Source organism: Rana temporaria, chromosome 6 (assembly GCF_905171775.1).
Source record: "Rana temporaria chromosome 6, aRanTem1.1, whole genome shotgun sequence".
NCBI classification, from domain to species: Eukaryota; Metazoa; Chordata; class Amphibia; order Anura; family Ranidae; genus Rana; species Rana temporaria.
Window position 1 is genome coordinate 27798156 of NC_053494.1, and position 27048 is coordinate 27825203.

At 47.0% G+C, this 27048-nt stretch overlaps 1 protein-coding gene across 4 annotated transcripts in view; it reads left to right on the top strand.

The window, feature by feature from the left end:
- Window positions 1–2324: 2324 nt before the first annotated feature.
- Window positions 2325–27048, top strand: part of ARHGAP17 (Rho GTPase activating protein 17) — a 157609-nt gene continuing 132885 nt past the window's right edge. For 3 of the 4 annotated variants that reach the window (XM_040356517.1, XM_040356516.1, XM_040356518.1), the window contains exon 1: window positions 2325–2600. In XM_040356517.1, coding sequence (XP_040212451.1) covers window positions 2548–2600 — 53 coding nt within the window. In that variant the 5' untranslated portion in view covers window positions 2325–2547. The remainder of the gene's footprint in view (window positions 2601–27048) is intronic. The other variant, XM_040356515.1, reaches the window with a different exon arrangement.

Here is a 27048-nt window from a genome sequence, read left to right on the forward strand (position 1 = left end):
TGATCAGCTAAGTTAGCAGACGCAGTGTGCATGCCAAAAAGATTGAGGAAAAGAGAGTGTTAGCTCTGCAGTCCAGTGAGAAGTTAGCAGGAGGGGAGGGGGGGGGTTGAGTGTAAGCTCTAGGACCCGGTGAGAAAAAGGAGGGAAGTTGGCAGGATGAGTGTTCTGGGAAGGAGAAGTTATTGTCAGGTCCTGGGCTCAGCAATCAGAACTGAACTTTGTATAAGAAGTGTGACTTCTGGGACAGACGGAGAGTGAGTGTCAGCTTCCAAGTCCAGCTATCATTAGAGCAAAGTTTACATGGAGGCTAATAACTCTGAACAGTGTGCATGCCAAGAAGGGAAAAAACAAGTGTGCACTCAGAGATGGTGAAGCAGTAAGCATCAGCTATTGGTTGGTAAAGTGAGGTTAGGGGGACTGCTCTTGGAATGGGAAATTAGCAGAAAGAGGAGAGAGTGTCAGCTCTTGGGTCCAATGATTGGTAAAGTTAGGTTTAGTGGGACTGCTCCCAGAATGGGAAATTGGCAAAAAGAGGAGCAAGTTTCAGCTCTTGGGTCCAGTGATTAGACATGAACTTTGTTGGAGAAGTGTGCAAGAGTGTAAGTACACCTGGGCAAGAAGAAGATGTGAATGTGAGCTCTTGGGTCCAGCGATGAGAGGTTTATAGGAGGAAGTGGAGCCGGGCAGGAAGGAGAAGTGAGTGCCAGCTCTTGTGTCCAGCAATGAGAAGTTTATAGGAGGGTAGTGTAGCCGGGCAGGAAGGAGGAGTGGATCCTGGGAAGAACAGGAGTGAGTGTCAGCTCTTGGGTCCAGTGATGAGAAGTTTATAGGAGGGGGTGTAGCTGGGCAGGAAGGAGGAGTGAGTGTCAGTTCTTAGGTCCAGCAATAATAGGTTTATAGGAGGGCAGGAAAGAGGAGTGGATCCTGAGGAATGAGTGTCAGCTCTTGGGTCCAGCGATGAGAAGTTTATAGGAGAGGAATAGGGCAGGAAGGAGTGGATCCTGGGAAGGTGTGAGTGTCAGCTCTTGGGTCCAGCAATAATGCGTTTATAAGAGGGGAGTGTAGCCCGGCAGGAAGGAGGAGTGGATCCTGGGAAGGAGGAGTGAGTGTCAGCTCTTGGGTCCAGTGATGAGAAGTTTATAGGAGGGAGTGTAGCCGGGCAGGAAGGAGGAGTGGATCCTGGGAAGGAGGAGTGAGTGTCAGCTCTTGGGTCCAGCGATGAGAAGTTTATAGGAGGGAGTGTAGCCGGGCAGGAAGGAGGAGTGGATCCTGGGAAGGAGGAGTGAGTGTCAGCTCTTGGGTCCAGTGATGAGAAGTTTATAGGAGGGAGTGTAGCCGGGCAGGAAGGAGGAGTGGATCCTGGGAAGGAGGAGTGAGTGTCAGCTCTTGGGTCCAGCAATGATAAGTTTATAGGAGGGAAGGGGAGTGTAGCCAGGCAGGAAGGAGGAGTGGATCCTGGGAAGGAGGAGTGAGTGTCAGCTCTTGGGTCCAGGGATGAGAAATTTATAGGAGGGAGTGTAGCCGGGCAGGAAGGAGGAGTGGATCCTGGGAAGGAGGAGTGAGTGTCAGCTCTTGGGTCCAGTGATGAGAAGTTTATAGGAGGGAGTGTAGCCGGGCAGGAAGGAGGAGTGGATCCTGGGAAGGAGGAGTGAGTGTCAGCTCTTGGGTCCAGCGATGAGAAGTTTATAGGAGGGAGTGTAGCCGGGCAGGAAGGAGGAGTGGATCCTGGGAAGGAGGAGTGAGTGTCAGCTCTTGGGTCCAGGGATGAGAAATTTATAGGAGGGGAGTGTAGCCGGGCAGGAAGGAGGAGTGGATCCTGGGAAGGAGGAGTGAGTGTCAGCTCTTGGGTCCAGCAATAATAAGTTTATAGGAGGGAGTGTAGCCGGGCAGGAAGGAGGAGTGGATCCTGGGAAGGAGGAGTGAGTGTCAGCTCTTGGGTCCAGTGATGAGAAGTTTATAGGAGGGAGTGTAGCCGGGCAGGAAGGAGGAGTGGATACTGGGAAGGAGGAGTGAGTGTCAGCTCTTGGGTCCAGCAATGAGAAGTTTATAGGAGGGAGTGTAGCCGGGCAGGAAGGAGGAGTGGATCCTGGGAAGGAGGAGTGAGTGTCAGCTCTTGGGTCCAGGGATGAGAAATTTATAGGAGGGGAGTGTAGCCGGGCAGGAAGGAGGAGTGGATCCTGGGAAGGAGGAGTGAGTGTCAGCTCTTGGGTCCAGCAATAATAAGTTTATAGGAGGGAGTGTAGCCGGGCAGGAAGGAGGAGTGGATCCTGGGAAGAAGGAGGAGTGAGTGTCAGCTCTTGGGTCCAGCAATAATAAGTTTATAGGAGGGAGTGTAGCCGGGCAGGAAGGAGGAGTGGATCCTGGGAAGAAGGAGGAGTGCTGCTCAGAGTGAAGCCCACAGGGAGGGCCGGGCTGTGTGTGTGGCTGGGAGGTGTCGGCTCTCTCCCACTCCGGAGCCCCGGGCTCTGTGCGTAGTGTGTCGGCCTCCTCCCCGGGCTCTCCCGGCTCTTTATGGATTATTAGTGATCGGATCCTCCGGCCGTCACCATGAAGAAGCAGTTCAATCGCATGCGGCAGCTGGCCAACCAGACGGTGGGGAGGTAAGTGTACCCGGGAATTTGGGGTGTCGGGCGGGGGAGGGTGACACCTGGGACTGTTCTTGGTGCGAGGTCTTCTCCACCCTGATCTCTTCCAGAACTTTGTAAGTTCCAGTAAACTTCTCCAGCCTCAGTGTTCCTGTAGTCCCTGTCCTGCTGGGACCGATCTGATCCCCCCCCCCCTGTCCTACTGGGACCGATCTGATCCCCCCCCCTGTCCTACTGGGACCGATCTGATCCCCCCCCCTGTCCTACTGGGACCGATCTGATCCCCCCCTGTCCTACTGGGACCGATCTGATCCCCCCCTGCCCTGCTGGGACCGATCTGATCCCCCCCCCCCTGCCCTGCTGGGACCGATCTGACCCCCCCCCCTGCCCTGCTGGGACCGATCTGATTTCCCCCCCCCCCCTGCCGGGACCGATCTGATTCCCCCCCCCCTGCCCTGCTGGGACCGATCTGACCCCCCCCCCCCCCGCCCTGCTGGGACCGATCTGCCCCCCCCCCCCCCTGCCGGGACCGATCTGATCCCCCCCCCCTCTGCCCTGCTGGGACCGATCTGATCCCCTCCCTGCCCTGCCCGGACGATCTGTTCCCCCCCTGTCCCAGCTCCTGGTCCCTTTAGGTTCATGTCCTGCACTCACACTGCCTATTATTTCCATCATTCCACCTCCTAAAACTTTTTACACCCTATTATGAACTTGTCTTCACTTTGCGCCTGCTTAAAAGGGTCTCTCCTCTTCTGATCAGGCCCTGTACACACAGGGTTCAAAAGGGGGGCGCTCATTGCTGCGTTCCTTGACGCCACCTTGGGTGCTGAACCGGTAAGTGTACTAAGGTGGACCATTCAGAAGTGAAGCCTTCGTTTTACGCCTGGAAGCTGAACCTCCTTCCACTTGTGTGCCCCTATCTGTGTGTCTCTGCGCCTGTCCTAAAACCAGCGCTAACAACCATTCAAGCCTCTAACCATAGACCAGGACGATCGCCCACCTACTGTAGATGGTAAGGTGGTAGAGCCATCTGTCTGCGTTCCTGAGATGGTGGGATTCGCCAGATAAAAAGGCACTACACCATTCTCCTCTTGATGGAAGACTTGGCGTGCGACATTGGGTTCTTCCGATGTGTCTTAGCTTTACGTGGCCTGATTGTCGCAGACCAGCGTCAGAATTGATTACGTTTTGCTTTAAGCAGGTTGTGTATGGTCACCTGAACCCAAGATTTACGCCTTTGCCACGGAGGGATTTAGCCACTTGCTGACGTTGTTAGGGCAGAGCTACGTGGGAAAGTTTAGCTCAGTTGTGAAAATTGATGATTAAATCTCTAGGAGTCGCATATGATTGCTTGACGGATGGAGCCGAGATCTCCCTCTGGAGTAAGCAACACATGGCATGCCATAGCTCAGCCATTCTTAACCACGGTTCCTCTAGAGGTTTCTAGTGGTACCTTGATTTGTGGCTGATTGACCTCCTCCTATCTGATGGTGCCTTCCTAGTTCCAGGGCCAACTTCAATTGGCAGAGCCAACAACACAAGACCAATGATCATTTTAGAGGTCTATAAGGGTTGTATTCTGACCATCAAGGTGGGCAGGAATTATTTTCACTAACCACCACGGTAAGAAACATTCTTTACACTGACTACCATGGTAAGAGGCATTCTTCCCACTGACCTCTACTGTAAGGAGCATTCTTGCCACTGACCACCGCTGTAAGGGGGTATTCTTGCCACTGACCACCACTGTAAGGGGGTATTCTTGCCACGACCACCGCTATAAGGGGGTATTCTTGCCACTGACCACCGCTGTAAGGGGGTATTCTTGCCACTGACCACCGCTGTAAGAGGGTATTCTTGCCACTGACCACCGCTGTAAGGGGGTATTCTTGCTACTGACTGACTACCGCTGTAAAGGGGGTATTCATGCCACTGACTGACTACCGCTGTAAAGGGGGTATTCTTGCCACTGACTGACTACCGCTGTAAAGGGGGTATTCATGCCACTGACTGACTACCGCTGTAAAGGGGGTATTCTTGCCACTGACTGACCACCGCTGTAAAGGGGGTATTCTTGCCACTGACTGACTACCGCTGTAAAGGGGGTATTCTTGCCACTGACTGACCACCGCTGTAAAGGGGGTATTCTTGCCACTGACTGACTACCGCTGTAAAGGGGGTATTCTTGCCACTGACTGACTACCACTGTAAAGGGGGTATTCTTGCCACTGACTGACTACCGCTGTAAGGGGGTATTCTTGCCACTGACTGACTACCGCTGTAAAGGGGGTATTCTTGCCACTGACTGACCACCGCTGTAAAGGGGGTATTCTTGCCACTGACTGACTACCGCTGTAAAGGGGGTATTCTTGCCACTGACTGACTACCACTGTAAAGGGGGTATTCTTGCCACTGACTGACTACCGCTGTAAGGGGGTATTCTTGCCACTGACTGACTACCGCTGTAAAGGGGGTATTCTTGCCGCTGACCACCGCTGTAAGGGGGTATTCTTGCCACTGACCACCGCTGTAAGGGGGTATTCTTGCCACTGACTGACTACCGCTGTAAAGGGGGTATTCTTGCCACTGACTGACTACCACTGTAAAGGGGGTATTCTTGCCACTGACTGACTACCGCTGTAAAGGGGGTATTCTTGCCACTGACTGACTACCACTGTAAGGGGGTATTCTTTCTGCATACTATTATCAACCATTTTCGCCCAGTGGAACCCATAACATGCTTTTCGGATAATAAGGAACCCCTGCCTAAAACCATTAATGGGGGGGGGGGGGGGGGGGGGGGTAAACTGGGAAGAACGCATCCTTTATGGACAACCAAAAAGACCAAATGGGTCATGGTGCTGGCACTGCCAAGCGTTGTTGACCTCAGAATTATGCATCCACCATTACCTGGGAGGTCAATCGGCCTCCACTTAAGGAACCCCCACCAACTTTTGGAGAAACCCTAATGGCTGGCTTACTCCATAGGCAGACAATTTTTATTTAAGGTTGGTTCTGGGGTAAATTGTTGAGAGTAGGCTATCAAGTGCTACTGCTAACCCTAATCGTTTAGTAATTTTAGTACTAGATTTGCGAAACTAATACTGGGTGTTACAACTGAGACAACCCCCCCCCCCCCCCATGCTGCTATATAACACTATAAGGGGTCCACTTAAAAACCCCTTGAGAATTATAATCTAAAACAAACAAAAAAAAAAAAAAAGTGGAAACCCCTTTTAGAGTATACCTTTAAAATTTCCTTAAATAATGAAAATGTGAGCTAACACACTACACCCCCTACCCTGGTCCCTGCTTTACTTCCATAGGTGTTTAGCTGTCACTGCCCATGCAGCTGGTGCCAGTGCTGGCATGTGACCACTTTGACCAATCAGAATTGCTCTGATCTGTCCTGAAAGCCCCAAGGGAAAAAGAGTGGGGCTTTCAAATGCCCGAACTGCTGCGTGGGTAGTGACAGCTTATCACCAACAGAGTTAAGTGCAGTGGGGAGGGCGTCGTGCCCTGTTGCCCAACCTGCGGCCTTTTGGTAAACCTCGGCAGCCTTTAGTGGAAAGCATTGATCTCTACCAGCCTCATGTAACATCTCAGTTTTATAGTGTCTTCTGCAGGATATCCCCAGCCGAAAATTGTAGCATGCCCACACTCTCTGACCCTCATTTCCTCTATTAGGTCTGCAGTTTCTGACAGTCCCCATAAGCATGATATATATTTATCATTATGTGCGCCCCTTTGGTGATGTCGGGCCCCCTTTATCTCATAAGTTGACAACCACTGCAGTAGGGTGTTACTTCAACGTTTCTTTTTTTGTGAAAAGGTGAACTTACAGCTCACTGTACTGGTAAATGTAAAATAATTAAAAGGGAGCTCAATGCATATTCCTGAAGCATGCCAAGTATTTAGGAGTGCTGTATAGAATACATATGAGCCTTGCAGGGTGCTGAATGGCTGATTGCATTCTTTTTTGCGTAGTTTTAGGATGAATGGCGTCATTCTTCCCAATGGCTTCCTCTGTTTCTCAGAAAATGAATCCTTATTTAATGCTGAGTACATGTCAGAACATGTTGTTAATGTGTATTTAACGCCTTAGAGAACTTCTAAATATCTAACTTTTTCTTATTAAATTTGGACAGAGTAGGAATTGGTTAAAGGTGATCTCCAGTTATATGAAAAAATACCCTTGTGGTCGGGCTTCCCTGTATTGCAAGGGTTAAATGCTTTTTTTTTTTTTTGCCCAGGGTACCATTCAAAATCACGTTTACCTACCTTTGTTCCCCTGGCAGCCGACGTTCACCTCTGGATTGTGGGCACTCCTTTGGCAGCCTTGCTTGCAATGCATTGCTTTGGTCTTGTATTGTATATGATGGTGTCACATCTGTGACCGCCGCACTGAAGAGAAGAGACTTCGGGGGACCAGTTGCATTGAAAGAGGAACCTGCTGGAGCAAGGGATAAGGTAAGTACTGTAAATATTTTTTTTCCTGGCACCCTAGCCAATATCAAGCCAAGCCCCATTACAAGGAGTTATTTTTTTTTTTTTTGTCGTTTGCTCTATTGGGGAGATTTCTCTTAAAGCGGGAGTTCACCCAAAAAACAATTTTTAACATTAGATTGAGACTCATTTTGTCTAGGGGAATCGGGTGTTTTTTTTTTAAATCGAAGCTGTACTTACCGTTTTAGAGAGAGATATTCTCCGCCGCTTCCGGGTATGGCCTTCGGGACTGGGCATTCCTATTTGATTGACAGGCTTCCGACAGTCGCATACATCGTGTCACGAGTAGCCGAAAGAAGCCGAACGTCAGTGCGGCTCTATACGGCGCCTGCACACCGACGTTCGGCTACTTTCGGAAAATCGTGACGCGATGTATGCGACCGTCGGAAGCCTGTCAATCAAATAGGAACGCCCAGTCCCGCAGCCCATACCCGGAAGCAGCGGAGAAGATCGCTCTCTAAAACGGTAAGTACTGCTTCGATTTAAAAAAACAAAAACACCCGATTCCCCTTGACAAAATGAGCCTCAATCTAATGTTAAAAATTGTGTTTTTGGGTGAACCTCCACTTTAAGTTCCTGTCTTATAGACTTAACAGGAAGCATGAGGAGATCTCGTATCTCCATAACAAATGTTCCTATTGGACCATTTTCCCTCTATTGCTGTTCCCTGGTAAAGCTCAAAAATTGGTCACCAGGACAAAGACGCAGACAGGTACTAAAAGATAGTCGGAGTTCTAACCCTTTCCAAAACTGAAGGAAAAGGTTTTGGCTTTAGATGGCAAATGGTTCCATAAAGTTATGCTACTTCTGTGGCCATGCAAGCTAGGCAGAAGTTTCTCGTAGTTGTCTTGGGTATCCCTGGCCAAGGGCCATCATAGATGCTAGAGGCCAGTCAGATTTAAGGACAGGTATGGCTGTCACTGGGTCTGTAAACATAGTGCTTGGCCTATGCAGGGGACCAGGTAGACGTGTTGCAGACACCTCTGTTTGTTGGAGGAAAAGAAAGGCGATCGATAGGATTCACCAATAAATTCGCTTACTTTTCCCACTCTCAATCAGTTTGCTTCTCTGTTCCCTGATACAGCACCTCAGGGATCACGCCAGCATTTTTTGCTATGCTCTTTATTGCCTGTGATCACCCAAGTAGTCATTTCTATGCGTACACCAGACTTGAGCGTAGAAGCAATCAGTCGCCCAAATTTGAGGCATTGTACTACTAGTAGAGATTAATCGCTAAAATGTCTAGCGATTATTAGTGACACAATCGCTGACGTGAAAACTGCCATTGCATGCACCCAACCTTGGCCTAGGTTCACACTTGCTTCTGCATTTTCTTAGTGTTTTTTATGTTTTGATGCATTTTTAAAGCTTTTTCAACTATCCTACAGCTATGTGAGGAGAGCCTATATAAGGGAATGTATATGCACTAGCTGTACACAATCACCTTCACAGTCCATTTTAACAGGTAGGCAGGGCCTGTTCATCCAGGACCATGCTCCTGTCCCTGCGTTCTGTCGAACTCGGTTGAGTCCGTAAAGCTGATATATAGGCTGTCTGCACATATGTGCTTATCTTTTTGTAAAAGTGAGTAACTGTGTTACTGTACGGGCTCTGTGCCTGTGTGAATAAGCCCAAAAAAGCATTGAAAAGATGTTAAAAATGCATCGAAGCGTAAAAATAAACCACACACATATACAAAAACGCAGAAAAAAACAATCCAGAAGCACAGGTGTGAGCCTAGCCCATGGTTGGGTGAATGAGCCTGTGATGCTTTTTGTATGTGTCTTTTGTGCACTCTCATAGAAGTCCAAATTGCACACGAAAGGGCATTGCATGGGTGTGAATGGGCCCTATAGACAATAATGGGATTCTTCATGTTGTGCGATGACTGACGTGTGAGAGACCTTGTAAACGGGGCCATGTTCACATGGGGTGCATCAATACATACCCCGTGTGAGAGCTGTGTTTACCTACACAGAGATTCTGCAGGCGGACATACAGAAAAACCTGTGCGGAGTCCTATTGATGTAATTTGGGAGGCAGCAGCTGCACGAATACAGTCGCTGCTCCTACGAGCCCTTTCACATTGCGGCTGCGTTGGTGGTAAAGCGCTGCTAGCGCTTTTCGGCTGCTAGCGGTGCGCTTTTAACCCCCGCTAGCGACCGAGGAATGGGTTAATATCGCCTGTGCAGCAGTGCCCATTTATTTCAATAAGGAGGAGCGGTGCTTGCGGGACTTTTTCTAAAGTCCTGCCAGCGCAGCACCCCAGTGTAAAAGCACTTGGGCTTTCACACTGGGACTGCAGATGAGGCATTTTCAGGCGCTATTTTAGCGCTAAAGTGCTTGAAAAACTCCTGCATGTAAACGTGGCCCTCACACAGGTTACGCATTGATATGCCGCGTGTGAATGAGGTCTTAATTAGCCTTGTAATGGAGAGATTAAGCTTGTGCTCCCATTTACCTCATGTCCTCCTGTTGGCTCACATAAGCTAGGCCTCATTTATCAAACATCCCAAGGAAACAGTTGTCTGTCTATGTTGCCCATGGCAACCAGCTTTTACCTTTTTCTTCCAGTGCAGTATGAAAAGGAAAGAATCTTGTTGCTATGGCCATTTTCTCTAAAGAACGATAAGAAATCTGACCAATTGAAATGCCTCTTGTCACTCTGTGACCTGCGCTGTCTATATTTATTGATGCCTCCCGTTGTTGTTCATTTCTTGCTATGGTCCTCCTTGTTTTATCAGCTTAAGACTTATTTAAACGTCTTTTGTACTATACTCCTCATCTGTGAATACCTTTTTAAACCTATGATTTGATCCATTTAGCGGCCCTGTGTTAGTTATTTGCTATTACTGTGTGCTGACATAATCCATGGCTTTGTACAAAACCCTAATGCCGCGTACACACGACCGTTTTTTGGGTTGTAAAAAATTACGTTTTTAATGTTTTATTCTTTATTTTTGAACCCGATCGTTAAAACGGCCTTGCCTACACACGATCGTGAACAAAAAAATGCTCTAGCAAAGCGCGGTGACGTACAACACATACGACAGCACTATAAAGGGGGAACTTGCATTCGGATGGCGCCACCCTTGGGGCTGCTTTTTCTGATTTCGTGTTAGTAAAAGACGATTCGCGCTTTTCAGTCTGTTAGGCCTTGTACATACGATAGGTTAACCAGAGGACAACGGTCTGAGGGACTGTTGTCCTAGGTTAACCTATGAAGCTGACTGATGGTCCGTCGTGCCTACACACCATCAGTTAAAAAAACGATCGTGTCAGAACGCGGTGACATAAAACACAATGACGTGCTGAAAAAAACGAAGTTCAATGCTTCCAAGCATGCGTGGACTTCTGAGCATGCATGGATTTTTAACCGATGGTTGTGCGTACTAACGATCGGTTTTGACCTATCGGTTAGCAATCCATCGGTTAAATTTTAAAGCAAGTTGCCATTTTTTTTTAAATAAGGTTAAATAACCTATGGGGCCTACACACGATCGGTTTGGACCGATGAAAATGGTCCTTCAGACCGTTGTCCTCAGGTTAACCTATCGTGTGTACGAGGCCTTACAGCGTGATGAATGTGCTTACTCCATTACGAACGCTAGTTTTACCATAACGAGCGCTCCCGTCTCCTAACTTGCTTTTGAGCATGCACGTTTTTTTCACATCGTTAAAGCCCACACACGACCATTTTTATGACGTTAAAAACGACAACGTTAAAAACGTAGTGAAAAATTAGAGCATGTTTACATTGTGAAAAATGCTCTGGAGCCCACACACGATCGTTTTTAATGACATTAAAAAAAAAAAAGTCATTTTTTACAACCCGAAAAACGGTCGCGTGTACGCGGCATAAGGCTGCATTCACACTTGAGCGTATCATTTTCAGGCAGAAAGTCGCACGTTTTTACCACGATTTTGTATAGGGCCAATGGTCACCAATGTAAAAAAAAAGAAAAACGCCTGTAATCTGACTAAAAAGAAGCTCCAGAATTTGTTTTGAGCTTCAGGCGTTTTGGAGTGGAGAAGTAAACTATCTCTATAGAGAATAGTGAGGGCTTTCACACTGGAGTGTGAGGAGTGGCTCTTTCACGGCGCTTGCAGGTGCTATTTTTAGCGTTATAGCGTCTGCAAAGCGCCTCAGTGTGAAAGGGGTCTAAGGCATACCCTAATGTGTGTGTGTGTGTGTGTGTGTGTGTGTGTGTGTATATTCACGCTCTGGAATGGAGCGCTCAAATGTGAATGGGCCCTTAAAGCTGAAGGTCTGGATTTTATTGCATAGTTGCATTGATCCAGCTTGGTGCCTGTGCTGAGGGACCCAGAAGATGGTGGTGATCATTGTACAATATAAGTGTGTATGTACCATACCTGAGGGAGCAGAGAATCGCTGTAGTAGTCGGCGGCGTTGCTACAGTGATTGCTTTTGTGCAGCTGGACAAGCGCTCTGCACAAAATCTAGAGGACAGCATCCATCACTGTTGTAGGTCCGACTACTACAGTCATTCTCTGCCTTCACCGTGGTCCCATAGGTATGGCACATACAAACTTCCATTGTGTGGTGATCTTCACTGCCTTCTGGGTCTCTTGGCAAGACATTCTCTGAAACGGCGCAGTAAAGTCACGATCTCCACCTCGTCCAGTCAGAGAACACTTGCATTCTCTACATTTTATAGCTGTTCCAAAGGTATGGAATTTACATACTTTTGTTGATCCAAACTGAGCCATTTTAAATATGCTATAAAATCTGGAGTTCAGCTTTAACAACCTCAATACACTTGCACCCCTTCCTGCCCAGGCCATTTTTCAGCTTTCAGCGCTGTCACACTTTGACAATTGCACAGTCATGCTACACTGTAACCATGTGAAATTGTTATCATTTTCTTCACACAAATAAAGCTTTCTTTTGGTGGTATTTAATCAATGACCAAAAATTTGGGGAAAAAATGTTCTTTCTGTCAGTACATTTTGTAAATACCGTATTTATTGGGGTATAGTGCGCTCCTGCGTATAGCGCGCACCCCTAAAGTGGACCCGGAATTCCTGTGGAAAAAAGATTTGTGTACTTACAGTTTTGGTGTCTTGCGCGGCGTCCATCGGCGGCCTTGTTGGGTCCGGCGTCTGTCTGCGGCTTTGGGTGTCCTCTTAGTCGGGTCCGTCGTCCTTCTGTGGCGTCCTCCCCGCTCGTTTCCCGCTTTCCCGCCCCGAGTTTGAATACTGCGCCGACATATACCGAGCGCAGTACACTCGTGTATAGTCAGGCAGGCTCGGCTACTCTCGCGCTGACGTCCTGGAGGCGAGAGGGGCCGAGACTGCCCGAATATACACGAGTGTACTGCGCTCGGTATATGTTGGCGCAGTATTCAAACTCGGCGCGGGAAAGCGTGTATCGGCGTTTATCGCGCACCCACGATTTTGCCCCAGGGCAAAAAAGTGCGCGGTATACGCCGATAAATACGGTAGGTAATTTTTCTTCGGCACTGATGGGCGCTGATAGGTGGCAGTGATGGGCAGCACTGATAGCCAGCACTGACTGGCATCGCTAATGGCCACTGATTGCTGGCACTTGTGGGCACTTAATTGTAATCAGGGCACTGATAACATACCTAGATGTCCCCTGAGAGGAGATGCCACTAATCGTCTCTCCTCACACTGTCGGTGTGAGACGAGGAGTGCCGATTACCGGCATCTCTGTGTTTACATGTGACTGACTGGTATTGGACACAGCCGATCACGTGGTTAAAGAGCCGCGATCGCCACACTGTGTGCCTCTGGGGGTGCGTGAGAGCGGTCGTTCTGGGAAGCCATCATATGACGTCCACCCAGAACGAGAGCCACATGGGTGACAAGTGGTTAAAGGGGATGGTTCACCTTTACCAAAAAACTGCCTATGCAGATAAGGGGCATCTGTAGATAAAAACAAACTGTGCAGCTCTGTAAGTTAAATAATGCCCTTGCTATAGTTGTAGGTGTAGGCCATTTTTACATACCTGACTGGAATACTCCCAGGACATTGCTAAGTGAGGCCTAGTCGTCACTGCTCACCTCCACCATCACAGAAGTGAGCTCTCAAATGCTGAGCTCAGAGCTCCTGCATCAGAGGAGAGAGAGCGTATGTGAGGGGGGTTGAATCGGAGAGATCACTCCTGTGATGGTGGAGGTGAGCAGTGATGACTAGGCCTCACTTGGCAACATCCTGGGAGTATTCAAGTCAGGCTTCATAAGGTATGTAAATGGCCCACACCTATAGCAAGGGTATTATTCATCTTTAGTCAGAACTTCATAGTTTGTTTTAATCTACAAACTTCCCTTACCTGCATAGGCAGGGTTTTTGTAAAGGATAACTATCCTTTTTAAAGTTTCTATTGCTGTGTCATTGTTGGGCAAGATTCCTGTCAGCCCTCGCCAACTGGGTTCTGACCCTTTCTTACTCTATCCATAAATGAAGAAAAAACACCATTTGACTTGAAGTTCACTTTAATGACTGTAATCATGTGATCGCTAGATGCTGTACCGAGCGCTGTGATCTGCTGTGTCCACCGGGCACAGCGGTCATTGGATTGCCCTGCGACCCTACCCAGGGAGACGCGCAAATGTGCATTTTACGGCCGGCGTACCAGTACATCACCCTGCCTGGCTGTTCCGCTTGCTAGCAATATATGTACTGTTAGCGGGTGGCAAGTGATTAAACCGATTACAATTCTTTAGTTACTTCCTGGTTTCCAGACCTAGGCAAATAATGTCGTACATCTCAGGAGTCTGCAGGAGAGGTTTTCTCAGCTAAGCACACCCTCTCACATGCATGCCTGATCTAAGGACAGATGGCTTCCAGAAAGTAATGGCTACATAAATCATCAGCCCTTCAAAATGATTTTTCAGCAGAATAAAGCGTTGGGGGTTGCTCTGACTATTTTAAAATGAGTTAAAAAGCTTTGGTTTTGGTTTGTGGTGCTCAGATGCAGTGTAGTTCCGCATTAACTTTTTGAATAAATGTTTCATGCTGTTGATTTGCATGTATCCTGATAGCTCTGTTAATCGGATGGTAGTTTGAGTTCATAGCGTGCACAGATTGGTGACAAAGGTGCCGCTCCATGGATTGCATTAAAAAACCGCATTGCCACCCTATTGGCAAAAGTGCCAAGGCAAGTTGTCTCGGCTATTCTTGCACATGGACGAGAGTGGCAGAAAGGTTTACATTGAAGAAAAGGTAACCGCATTTCCCCCCCCCCCCCCCCCCCCCGTCAAGGCCCTGTTCACACGTGTGCGATATAATGTACTTTGCTCAATGCACAACACGAGGTTTGCTATTGTTTGCTTTAGGTTCTGTTCACACCTGAGTGCTGCGCTGCCGTGTGTTGGGGAAAAATATTAAAGGTTGTAAGGTGGGTTTTCCTTTGATTTCCCTTCTAAATGTTTTTTTTTTCTTTGTCTGAATTTCTGACTTCCTGTTCCTCCTCAGTAAGCTGTTCTGGCTGACTTACCCCCAGCCAGATGATGGGGGAAAGTTTACTGAGGAGGAACAGGAAGTGAGAAATTCAGACAAAGGGAAAAAAAACATTTAGACCGGAAATCGAAGGAAAAGGTAAGTGAACCAACAATGCACTAGCTTATAGGAACCTATTTAGAAAATAAAAAACTAACCTTTACAACCCCTTTAACCACTTGAGACTCGCGCTGTAGATGAAAGACGTCCGCAGCGCGGCTCTCAACTGCCGGGTGGACGTCCTTTCATGTGCATTCCCTGTGCGCTCCGCTGGGGGCGCGCAGCGGGGAAACACTGTGCCCGGCGCATCGCTGAGATGCCGATGCGCGTGCCTGGCGGCCGCAATGTCCTCCAGGTACCCGCGATCGGCGGTGACAGCAGGGACGTGGAACTCTGTGTGTAAACGTCCTGTCAGGGAGAGAGGAGACCGATGCTGTGTCCCTTGTACATAGGGACACAGCATCGGTCACCTCCCCCAGTCAGTCCCCTCCACACACAGTTAGAACACACCCAGGGAATACATTTAACCCCTTCCTAACCCCCTAGTGTTAACCCCTTCCCTGCCAGTCATATTTATACAGTAATCACTGCATTTGTATAGCACTAATCGCTATGTGAATTGTCCCAAAATTGTGTCAAAAGTGTCCGATATGTCCGCCGCAATATTGCAGGCCTGACCAAAAAATCGCAGATCGCCGCCATTACTAGTAAAAAAAAAAAATCATAAATCTATCCCCCATTTTGTAGACGCTATAACTTTTGCGCAAACCAATCAATATACGCTTATTGCGATTTATTTTCAACAAAAATATGTAGAAGAATACGTATCGGCCTAAACTGAGGAAAAAAATAGTTAAAAAAATAAATAAAAAATTGGGATATTATTATAACAAAAAGTAAAAAATATTGTGTTTTTTTTTTCAAAATGTTCTGTCTTTTGTTTATAGCGCAAAAAATAAAAATCGCAGAGATGATCAAATACCACAAAAAGAAAGCTCTATTTGTGGGAACAAAATGATAAAAATATAATTTGGGTACCGTGTTGTATGACCGCGCAATTGTCATTCAAAATGCGTCAGCGCTGAAAGCTGAAAATTGGGTCTGGGCAGGAAGGGGGTTTAAGTGCCCAGTAATGAAGTGGTTAAAGATGCTTTTCTGCTGCGTCAACATGTCTTTGGCCCCATAGACTTCAATGGCAGTGCATGAAATGTACAAGGGGGAAAAAAAAACAAAAACAAAGATGGGAATCTTTTATGTACACTTTAAGCAGATGGTTGTAGCCTGAGCTGGTTGTTTAGCAGTATATGGAAAGTTTCTCTTTCTGCATTTGAACGGTTAATGTTTCCATGGTTTTAACTTATTTGGCTTAGCCTCAGAGGAATTTGAGTGGGTTGGTTTATGTCATGACTTCCTTGATCTGTCAGATTTGTTTTGTGTGTTTCTAGGCAAAATGTTTTTTTTTTTTTTTTTTAAGTTTTGGAGAGAGTGGACAACGGGGTTGGACCCTCTGTCAAGTTTTTACTATTGCTTTAGGAGTCCCTATTGGGGAGATTCATCCCAGTACATGTTTGTATTGATGATCATTGTCAATTTTAAAGTTGCGGTGTTCGGTATCAAGCCGCTCTGAGCGCCCCAGCTACCACGTAATCGCTTTGCAATCACATCGCCAATAAACAAGAGTCATGAATGCAACCCATTCATGACATCATTGTTTACTACTGTGTGTGATCTGTGATTGGTCACCAGTGATCAAAAGACTTTGGGCAAATGCTAAAAACTTTAAAAGGATGGTTCACCTTTACAAAAATAACCTGCCTGTGCAGGTAAGAGATGTTTATAATCAGATCGTCCGTTTTTCGCTTAATAGTCGCAAGTTTAAATTTTATAGGTTACTAAAGTCACAAATTTTTGTACGACAGAATAAAAAGTCGGAAGTGATGGCATGTGTTATAATGTATTTGTATTTTCAGATGACCACTATACTGACTAAACAAAAATCGTACGATCTGGTATCGTACGAGAAACATTTTCGTGCTTGTCCGATCTAATAATATCGAAAGAATTGTCAGGATTGGCTCTCGAAAGCTCTGTACTAACGATCCGATTATCGTATGATTCTTCCTCGGACGACAGTTTTCGTACAATTTTTCGGATCGTGTGTATGGACCATAAGGCTAAGTTACCACTATTGCTGGTGCACAGTCATGTTGGAACAGGAAGGGGCCATCCCCAAGCTATTGACACAAAGTTGGGCGCATTAAAATGTCTTGGTATGCTGATGCCTTTAGAGTTCCCTTCACTGGAACTAAGGGGCCAAGCCCAACCCCTGTAAAACATCCCCACACCATAATCCCCCCCCCCTCCACCAAATTATTTGGACCAGTGAACAAAGCAAGGTCCATAAAGACATGGATGAGCAAATTTGGGGTGGAGGAACTTGACTGGTTTGCACAAAGTCCTGACCTCAACCCGATAGAACACCTTTGGGATGAATTGGAGCGGAAACTGTGAGCCAGGCCTTCTCGTCCACATCATTGCCCAACCTCACTAATACGCTTCTGGAAGGATGGTCAAACCTTCCCTTAGACACACTCCTAAACCTTGTGGACGGCCTTCCCAGAAGAGTTGAAGCTGTTATAGCTGCAAAGGGTGGGCCAACTCAATATTGAAATCTGTGGACTAAGACACCATTAAAGATTGTGGCTGTAAAGGCAAGTGTCCCAATACTTTTGGTAATATAGTGTACATTTGAAAAAAACACTAGAAAACGCTTGACTCGCACGTTGTTGGGTATTCCAATTGAAGTCCATTGCCAAAAATTCCCAAACCTTCCTAAAAAGAAGCCAATGTATCTTTTTGGAGCGGCAGGCATCTGAGCGCTCGTTCTGTATGTCAACAGTTCCCATTGAAATACATAGGGTTTTCGATGTTGAGCTATTTGGAACTTTGCGCTACAAAATACTAAGGGGTGAATGGGGCCTTAAGGGGAACATTGCTTCTGTTTCCAGTGGTTGTGTAAACACTTATGCCGTGTACACGCGCTCGGAATTTCCGACAACAAATGTTCGATGTGAGCTTGTTGTCGGAAATTCCGAAGTGTGTGTGTGTGTGTGTGTGTGTGTGTGTGTGTGTGTGTGTGTGTGTGTGTGTGTGTGTGTGTGTGTGTGTGTGTGTGTAGGTCCCATCGGACATTTGTTGTCGAAATTCCCGACAACAACAAAAATTTGAGAGCTGGTTTTCAAATTGTAACGGACTAAAAAGCATGAGGCTGAAAAACGCAAATCGTCTCTCACTAAACTTCTACTAACACGACTGGTATTGAACTTCCCTTTTCTAGTGCCGTCGTACGTGACCGCATTCTTGACGTTTGGAATTTCCGACGACATTTGAGTGCCCGTGTGTATGCAAGACAAGTTTGAGCCAACATCCATCGGGAAAAAATCCACGGTTTTGTTGTCGGAATGTCCGATCGTCTGTATGCAGCATTTCGTATACCCAGTGAAGTGACTGGCCTCGGGTGATACACAGAGCTGAAACAAATCCTCCTACATAAGTTGTATCTGTAGTCTTCTCTTCTCTACACCAGTTCAAAGTCCAGAATTGTAAAGCTTGTCTGAGCTGTCAGGGGGAAAAAAAGGAGGCGGAATGCTGAAGTTACACTTTGCAGAGCTCTGTGAGGAGAGCTCTGAGAGCTGATTGGAGGGAAGAGACACACCCCCCTTGCACACAGCTACAGCTGAGGGTGTCAATCAGCCACCATTTTTCTCTTGGTGTCAGAAGTGATTCATGCTGATAGCAGAGGAACAACAATCACTTTGGGTGAATACAGTGGAGGTAGCCATTTTGTTGGTTGGACAAACATTTAGATTTCACATGCCTTGCACATTGATCCCTGATCTTCTCAATTACTGTAATCTAGGGTCAGCAGAGTAGTGGGGGCACTTAGTACTAGGCGACTCCATACTCTCCCTGCTTTTATAAATGTTAGGCTACTTTAGGATAATTAGAATACCCCTCACAGGCACTTTTACATAATTTCGAGGTAGCTTAACTTGAACGGAATTGGATTGTCTGGCGGTGGAGCGGCATGCTGGGTCTTGTAGTTTCCTTTCTACCTTTTCTGCAATGAAGCAGTTAATGACTCTTACTTTGTAGCTTATAAACTGGGCGTTTTCTACGCATTCATCGCTCAGGTTTAACCCTACCTGCACTCTTCTGTGGAATACTTCAAATTCCTTTGCCATTAATAGCTCTGCAGGAGTGTTTTGCTACAGCAAAGTCTTGTATTTGTCTTGGCTTCTGCTAAAAGTACTGTGCTTCTGGAGATTGCAACAAGTCATGGAAGTTTTTTTTAGCTTTATTTGTTGTGTTTTTATACTTTGGTAGATACTTGGTGCTTGTTCACACTACAGCGACCTGGGATCCGACTGGTGTCGCCCGACATGAGAAATTCCATTAAAGTGGATGAGAGCCGTCTTAACCACTTAAGGCCCCATTCACACCTCCGCGACAAAACGCCGGCCGCTCGTGCCGCTGGAGGGGAGAATTCCCATTGATGTCTATGAGATGGTTCACATCTCATAGACGCCGTACGCCTGCCGCCTGAAAAAAAGTCCCGGACCCTTTTTTTCAGGCGGCATTGGCGTTCGGCCATACAAAGCAATGGGAAGGCTTTGTTAAAAAACAAAAGTTACACACTCGTGGCAAAATACGCCACGTACGTGGCGTATCTTGTCGCGGAGGTGTGAATGGAGCCTAAGACCCGGACCAAAATGCAGCTAAAGGACCTTGCCCCTTTTTGCGATTCAGCACTGCGTCGCTTTAACTGACAATTGCGCGGTCGTGCGACGTGGCTCCCAAACAAAACTGGCATCCTTTTTTTCCCACAAATGGAGCTTTCTTTTGGTGGTATTTGATCACCTCTGTGGTTTTTATTTTTTGTGCTATAAACAAAAATAGAGCGACAATTTTGAAAAAAATGCAATATTTTTTTTACTTTTTGCTATAATAAATATCCCCCAAAAATATATATAAAAAAAAATATTTTTCCTCAGTTTAGGCCGATACGTATTCTTCTACCTATTTTTGGTAAAATAATCCGACGGCACACATTTGTTGTCGGAAAATTTGGGAGCATGCTATCCAACATTTGTTGTCGGAAATTCCGACAACAATTGTCCAATGGAGCGTACAAACGGTCGGATTTTCCGACAAAACACTGCCATCACACGTTTGTTGTTGGAAAATCCGATCGGGTGTATAAGGCTTTAGTGTTTTAGGCAGGATGGGGCCCATCTACAGTGGGAGCTTCTTTGGACAGGCTTTGGCATTGTATGGCCTACAACAGTGGTCTCCAAACTGCGGCCCCGGGCTGGATGCAGCCCATTGCTTGCTTTCTATCCTTTCTTGTGGCAATATTTCATCCTTTGACCCCCAACAATGAGGCACAGTCCCCCTGCCCCCAATGATTGGGCACAATTATTCCCAGTGATACCAACAATGGGGCGTTAATCTTTCCACCCAATGACACCAACGATGGGCCACAATTCCTCACTGAGACCAAAATTGGGGCATTGTTTACTCCCACTGTTGCTGGGACTTTCTCTTCCAATGGCCACAGTTCGGCCTCCGTAAAGTCTGAAGGACCGTAAACTGGCCCTTTGTTTAGAAACTCTGGAGACCTCTGGCCTACAGGTATGGCACTTCAACTAAGCAACATTTTGCAGTGTACCCCCCCCCCCCCCTCCTCCCTCCTAAGGCCCTTTGACGTCATAGCCTATTGTATTCAAAAGGTGAACTTAGCCTTTGAGTTCCTACTTTGCTGTAATGGTTGATATTGGTTCAGGGGGTGCAGGAAGGTGGGGCATGTCACGTGTGCATGCTCTGTCTAGAGCACATTGGTGCCGGAGGCTGTATCTATTCTAAACTCTGGGTGGAATTCGTTGCTCAGGCCACATTCCAGTTGCTGTCTTCAATGTGTCTGATAAATTAGTTCAATGCCTCAGGTATTGGTACACAGCGATCGGATTACACAATGAGCGCATTCCACCGTCCGAGCATTGGTTGGTGAGAATCTCTTGCTCTGTATGTAAGATGTGACGACCATTCTGCACCCTATGAATTTGGGAAATGTCCAGGCCTTTCAGCACTTCTTTTTTATTTTAGAGCTAATTTGTTGATATTGGGTTATGGACCGCAGGCGTGAAGGATTAAATCTTATATCGGCCAGGTTCCATCATCAAATGTCTGCTGTAAAGAATAACAATCTATTTAACACCTTAATTTATCCAAGTAAATCAAGCAAGTTTGCGTTATGCCTAGCTAATTATTCTCTTTGCTCTTGCTGCACAATGCCTGGGCATACTAAGGGACACAAAGCTGAAGTATGGGCACATTTTTTCTTTTGTACATTTGCACACACAATTTTTTATTAATTTTTTTACCTCTAAATGAAGAGTTGTGCCCAATCTCTGGCTGCGGCAACTTTTGTTAAATTAAATCTTTTATTCAACCTTCAGTCTTCTGTCAGCTGAGACTTGTAGTTCTGGCTGCAGTACAGATATCACAGGGGGTTGCGCACTTGGTACACTTCTCTACTCGGAGAAAGCCTTGTATTTTATTTCACAGAAGGCAAAGCTTCTGTAAAGGGGAGGAGGTGCGGATGAAAGTCACAATCTCCCCTCCTCCAATCGCAAAAGTTGCGCTTCATCTGTGAAAATAATGCAAGACTTTTTCTCTCTTGTGCTTGCTCGCTCGCCCGCTCCCTCCTTCTCTTGTGCTCGCTCGCTCCCTCCTTCTCTTGTGCTCGCTCGCTCCTTCTCCTCCTCTCTTGTGCACGCTCGCTCCTTCTCCTCCTCTCTTGTGCACGCTCGCTCCTTCTCCTCCTCTCTTGTGCACGCTCGCTCCTTCTCCTCCTCTCTTGTGCACGCTCGCTCCTTCTCCTCCTCTCTTGTGCACGCTCGCTCCTTCTCCTCCTCTCTTGTGCACGCTCGCTCCTTCTCCTCCTCTCTTGTGCACGCTCGCTCCTTCTCCTCCTCTCTTGTGCACGCTCGCTCCTTCTCCTCCTCAAGCTGGCTCTCATTACTGTCATGTATATTATTACTTAACCATGGCTCCCATGCAGTTTCTTTACACTTCCTAAACTTTTTTTTTTTTTCCTTCCACTAAGTTCAGGTTTCAGTTCTAGGAATAAGAACACATGTATGTAAGCGTTATCTGGAACAGCTCTTCCTGTAAGGCACCAAGAAGGGGATATACAGTGTGATTTGAAACATGTGGCCTGCACCACCACTTCCTGTGTTCCGTCCTCGGAACGTCTACAGACTGGACAATTTGACTTCTTTTGATGTTGTAGTGAATTCTCTCCAGTGTGGAGCTGAAAACAATTCCAGTCTGGCAGGATAGTGAGGTGTCAAATGTTCTAGTCATACGGGAGATGCAATTGCTGACCTGTTTTTAGGAGGTGGAAGCCCTGGGGCTGTTACTGTTCTGCATAGATGTGGGCCAGATAAGTTATCAAACGGTGCAAGAAAAATGAAGATGGCCGCCCCCCGGGTTCCTTTAAAGACCAGTTCATTTTAACTTGATTAAACCAAATGAATCGAATTTTAAAAGGATTGTCCACATCCAAATAATAGTTGCCTCAACTTCTGTACTTTACAGAGGACTCCCAAAGCAAACAATGTAGAATTCAATCAGCTTCCAGATTTTTTTTTTTTTTTTTTAAATAATGTTGGTGTATAAATGGAGTACAAAAAGGAAATCTAAAAGAAAGGGCCACAAAAGAACATAAATAGAGATTTCCTATTCATCAGGACTTGGATATGCATACGATAAAACAATTCCCTGACATTGTTATGTAATAGAAGTTCTATGTTTACATTTTCTTTATATAGACTCCTGGGGCCAGATTCACAAAGAAGCGCCTATCTTTAGGCGGGCGTAGCGTATCTCAGATACACTACGCCGCCGTAACTTAGAGCGGCAGGTCCCGTATTCAGAAAGAACTTGCGCTCTAAGTTACGGCGGCGTAGTGTAAATGGGCCGGCGTAAGCCCGCCTAATTCAAACTAGGCTTTTAGGGGGCGTGTTGTATGTAAATGATTCGTGACCCCACGTAGATGACGCGCTTAACGAATGGCGCATGCGCACGCATGCTCAGTATCACGTCGAATTTTCAAAGTAAATTACGCCCGCTCAATGCTTAGTCGACGTGAACGTAGCCTGCGCCCAGCCCCATTCACGGACGACTTGCGCAAACGACGTTAAATACGACGCTGTTCGGACGTTTCCGACGTCCATACCTAACATGACTTACCCCTGCTTTATGAGGGGTAACTTTACGCCGGTCAGACGCCTTACGTAAACAACGTATCTTGATACGCCGGGCGCACGTACATTTGTGAATCGGCGTATCTAGCTCATTTGCATATTCGAAGCAGAAATATACGGAAGCGCCCCTAGCGGCCAGCGTAAATATGCACCCCAAGATACGACGGCGTAGGAGACTTGCGCTGCTCGTATCTAGGCAAAATTCATGTGTAACTGATTCTAAGAACCAGGCGCATAGACACGACGGCGCACATTCGGACTTACGATGGCGTACGTGGAGTTACGCCGTCGTAAGTCCTTTGTGAATCTGGGCCTAGGTTGTGATTTGCTAACCTTGTCTAAAATCGCACATTTGCACCCATACATTTTTAGATTTTTAAGGCCTCATGTATATACTGCTGGTAAACGGATGTTTTTTTTTCAACTGCTCCTGAACTCTCCTCTGTTATCTTATCAGTACATGTACACAGAGTCGTTTATAGTAGTTTCTAGGCAGTTGAGTTTAGAGGCTTTTTCTGGAACCCAAAAATATGCATTCAGAAGCTGTGTTTAGAGGCATTTTGGCACTTTTCAGGGGGGGGGTATAATACAGGTATTTGCACCCACTTCTGGGAAAAGACTCCCGCGGAGTCGCGCCCCTTTGCGTCACCCCCCCCCCCCCCCCCGCTGTCTTCTGGCAAACACACTGGTCCCAGGAGACAGCGGGAACCAGTCGGGACGGGCCGCGCCGCTCGCGCATGCGCAGTAGGGAACCGGGCAGTGAAGCTGCAACGCTTCACTTCCTGATTCCCTCACTGAGGATGGAGGTGGGTGCAGCGGAGAGGCAAGCGATTTCTCAGCCTTGGCTGCCGATATCGCAGGCGCGCTGGACAGGTAAGTGTCCATTTTATTAAAAAAGTTAGCAGCTGCAGTATTTGTAGCTGCTAGCTTTTAATAAAGAAATTTCGGGTGGACCTCCGCTTTAAGGCGACATAGTGACAATTTTCACGGTTTCCGGACCTTGCAGGATGACCGGTGTTTCAGCACTTTGCAGGGTCTCTTCCTCAAGTCGAATGTCACTATACCACCTTGAGGAAGGGACCCTTCGAAACCCTGGCACTATCTACACCTCACCAATAAATGTGTGGGCCTTTATTGGGGTGCTGGTGACTCTCTCTATCCTCCTTCTTCTACTTTTAGAATCTGGTTGCTTTGGACATGAAGATACTTCATAAAATAAGCCCAGTGCTATTCTCATCTGGTCTCTTCTTGTCTTCTGAAGTGTGGCATGACTTTATTTTCTCTGAGTCTGCAGACAACTCGCCTAAAATCCTGAAAGCTTCATGAGAACATTTTTGGAATGTCGCTGGAATGTCTGTCTATAACCCAACATGACATGTTCATTTTGATGACGCGTACACAAGGTCGTTTTTCGGCATGAAAAAAAATGACATTTTTAAAAACGTCATTTCAAATCATCGTGTGTGGGCTTCACATCGTTTTTCGGCTTCTGAAAAACGACAAAAATTTTTTTTTCGAACATGCTGCATTTTTTTAATGTCGTTTTTCAGGTTGTAAAAAATGATTGTGTGTGGGCTAAAACGACGTTTTAAACCCGCGCATGCCCAGAAGCAAGTTATGAGACGGGAGCGCTCGTTCTGGTAAAACTACCGTTCATAATGGAGTAAGCACATTCATCACGCTGTAACAGACAGAAAAGCGCGAATCGTCTTTTACTAACACGGAATCAGCTAAAAGCAGCCCAAAGGCGAATAGAACTTCCCCTTCAGAGTGCCGTCGTACGTGTTGTACGTCACCGCGCTTTGTTCATAACTTTTATTCTCTAGTGTGTCTAGGAGAAAAAAAAATGATTTTATATATATATATATATATTGTATATGTTTTGTGTGTTGTATGTAAATTTACTAGCAAAATCATAATTTACTATCTGTCAAGTTAAATGGTTCAGGAGAGGTTTTACAACGTCCCGTGTACATTAAGGGCCCTTTCACACGGGGCGGATCAGTAATGATCCGCCTCCGTGTGTCCGTCACCTCAGCGGGGATCGCTCTGTATATCCCCGCTGAGCCGGCGGCTGACAGGGCGGTCCCCGCACACTGTGCAGGGACCGCCCTGTCTTTTCTCCGCTCTCCCCTATGGGGGGATCGGATGAACATGGACCGTGTGTCCGTGTTCATCCGATCCGCCAGACGGAAGAAAAAATATGACATTCTTCCGTCTGCAAAATCGGATCTTTGCGGAGGCGGACAAATACGGGTGTCAGCGGATGTTTATCCGCTGACACCCGCAATCACATAGGGACCAATGTATGTCCCTTTTTCATCCGCAAACGGATGGATGAAAAAGCAGACATATTGGGCCAAATTCATGTAGATCAGCGGATCTTTAGATCCGCCAGATCTACCTGTTTTACGATCCGCCGGTGCAATTTAGCGAGGCTAGTGCATGATTCATAAAGCACTTGCCTCGCAAATTGCACCGTCGGATCCTAACTCCCCCCGGCGGAATGCAAATTCCGCGGCTAGGGGGAGTGTACAATTTAAATCAGGCGCGTTCCCGCGCCGATTTAACTGCGCATGCGCCGCCGGCGAAAAAGCCCAGTGCGCATGCTCCAAATGACGTCGCTAGGACGTCATTGTTTTCGGCGGCTAGGTTACTTACGGCCATCCGTATTCCCGACGTACTTACGCAAACGACGTAACAAATTTAAAACTCGGTGCGGGAACGTCGGCCATACTTAACATTAACTACCCCTCATATTAGCAGGGGTAGCTATCCGCCGGAAAAAGCCGAATGCAAACGACATGGAAAAAGAGCGACGGGCGGGCGTACGGACGTGAATCGGCGGTTCTCCTCATTTGCATATGCGACGTGTAAAAAAAAAAAAGCGACGACACCTAGCGGCCGGCGGGAGATTACAGCCTAAGATTCGACTGGTGTAAGTCACTTACACCAGTCGGATCTAAGGGAGATCTATGCGGAATCTGATTCTATGAATCAGTCGCATAGATCCGACCGTGGGATCTCACAGATCCGACCGTCGGCTCTCACAGATACGACGGCGGATCAGGAGATCCGCCGTCGTGTCTCTTGATGAATCTGCCCCACGGTCCGCACGTCTGAAAGGGCCCTAAGCCTAACCTAGAACAAGCATACAGATGCAGCCTCGTGACTTGCTCAATCTGCATACTTGTTGAGTCTGTTACTTTCATCAATGATATCGGCGTCAGCATGGAGTCATGGTCAGCATGACAGCCAGCCAATTAGCATTTTTAACAATGAGGTCAGCGATGGCCGCTCCCTTAGCACTCTAATGACCTGTTTCCTCTAATTTGTCGATGTGCTGCCCTAATTGCCCGTTTGAGTGGTTTGACGAGCTTTTGTTTTGTATACGCTAATTAATTTACACCTGCTCAGTAAATAAGTGTCTGTGGAGCTCTGTATGTGATGAAAATGAAGAGGGCCCTGGTTGGTAAACGTGGGAATTGGATGGAGTCGCAGCATACATATATAGGGCTGCAACTAACGATTATTTTCATAATTGATTAGTTGTCGATTAACCACTTCCGGACCGCCGCATGTACATATACGTCGGCAGAATGGCACGGACAGGCACATTGGCGTACCTGTACGTCCCTGCCTAGACGTGGGTCGGGGGTCCGATCGGGACCCCCCCCCCCCCCCCCCCCGGTACATGCGGCGGTTCCCGTGGCTTCAGGAGCGATCCGGGACGAGGGCGTGGCTATTCGTTTCTAGCCGCCCCCTCGCGATCGCTCCCCGGAGCTGAAGAACGGGGAGAGCCGTATGTAAACACGGCTTCCCCGTGCTTCACTGTGGCGGCTGCATCGATCGAGTGATCCCTTTTATAGGGAGACTTGATCGATGACGTCAGACCTACAGCCACACCCCCCTACAGTTGTAAACACACACTAGGTGAACCCCAACTCCTTCAGCGCCCCCTGTGGTTAACTCCCAAACTGCAACTGTGATTTTCACAATAAACAATGCAATTTAAATGCATTTTTTGCTGTGAAAATGACAATGGTCCCAAAAATGTGTCAAAATTGTCCGAAGTGTCCGCCATAATGTCGCAGTCACGAAAAAAATCGCTGATCGCCGCCATTAGTAGTAAAAAAAAAAA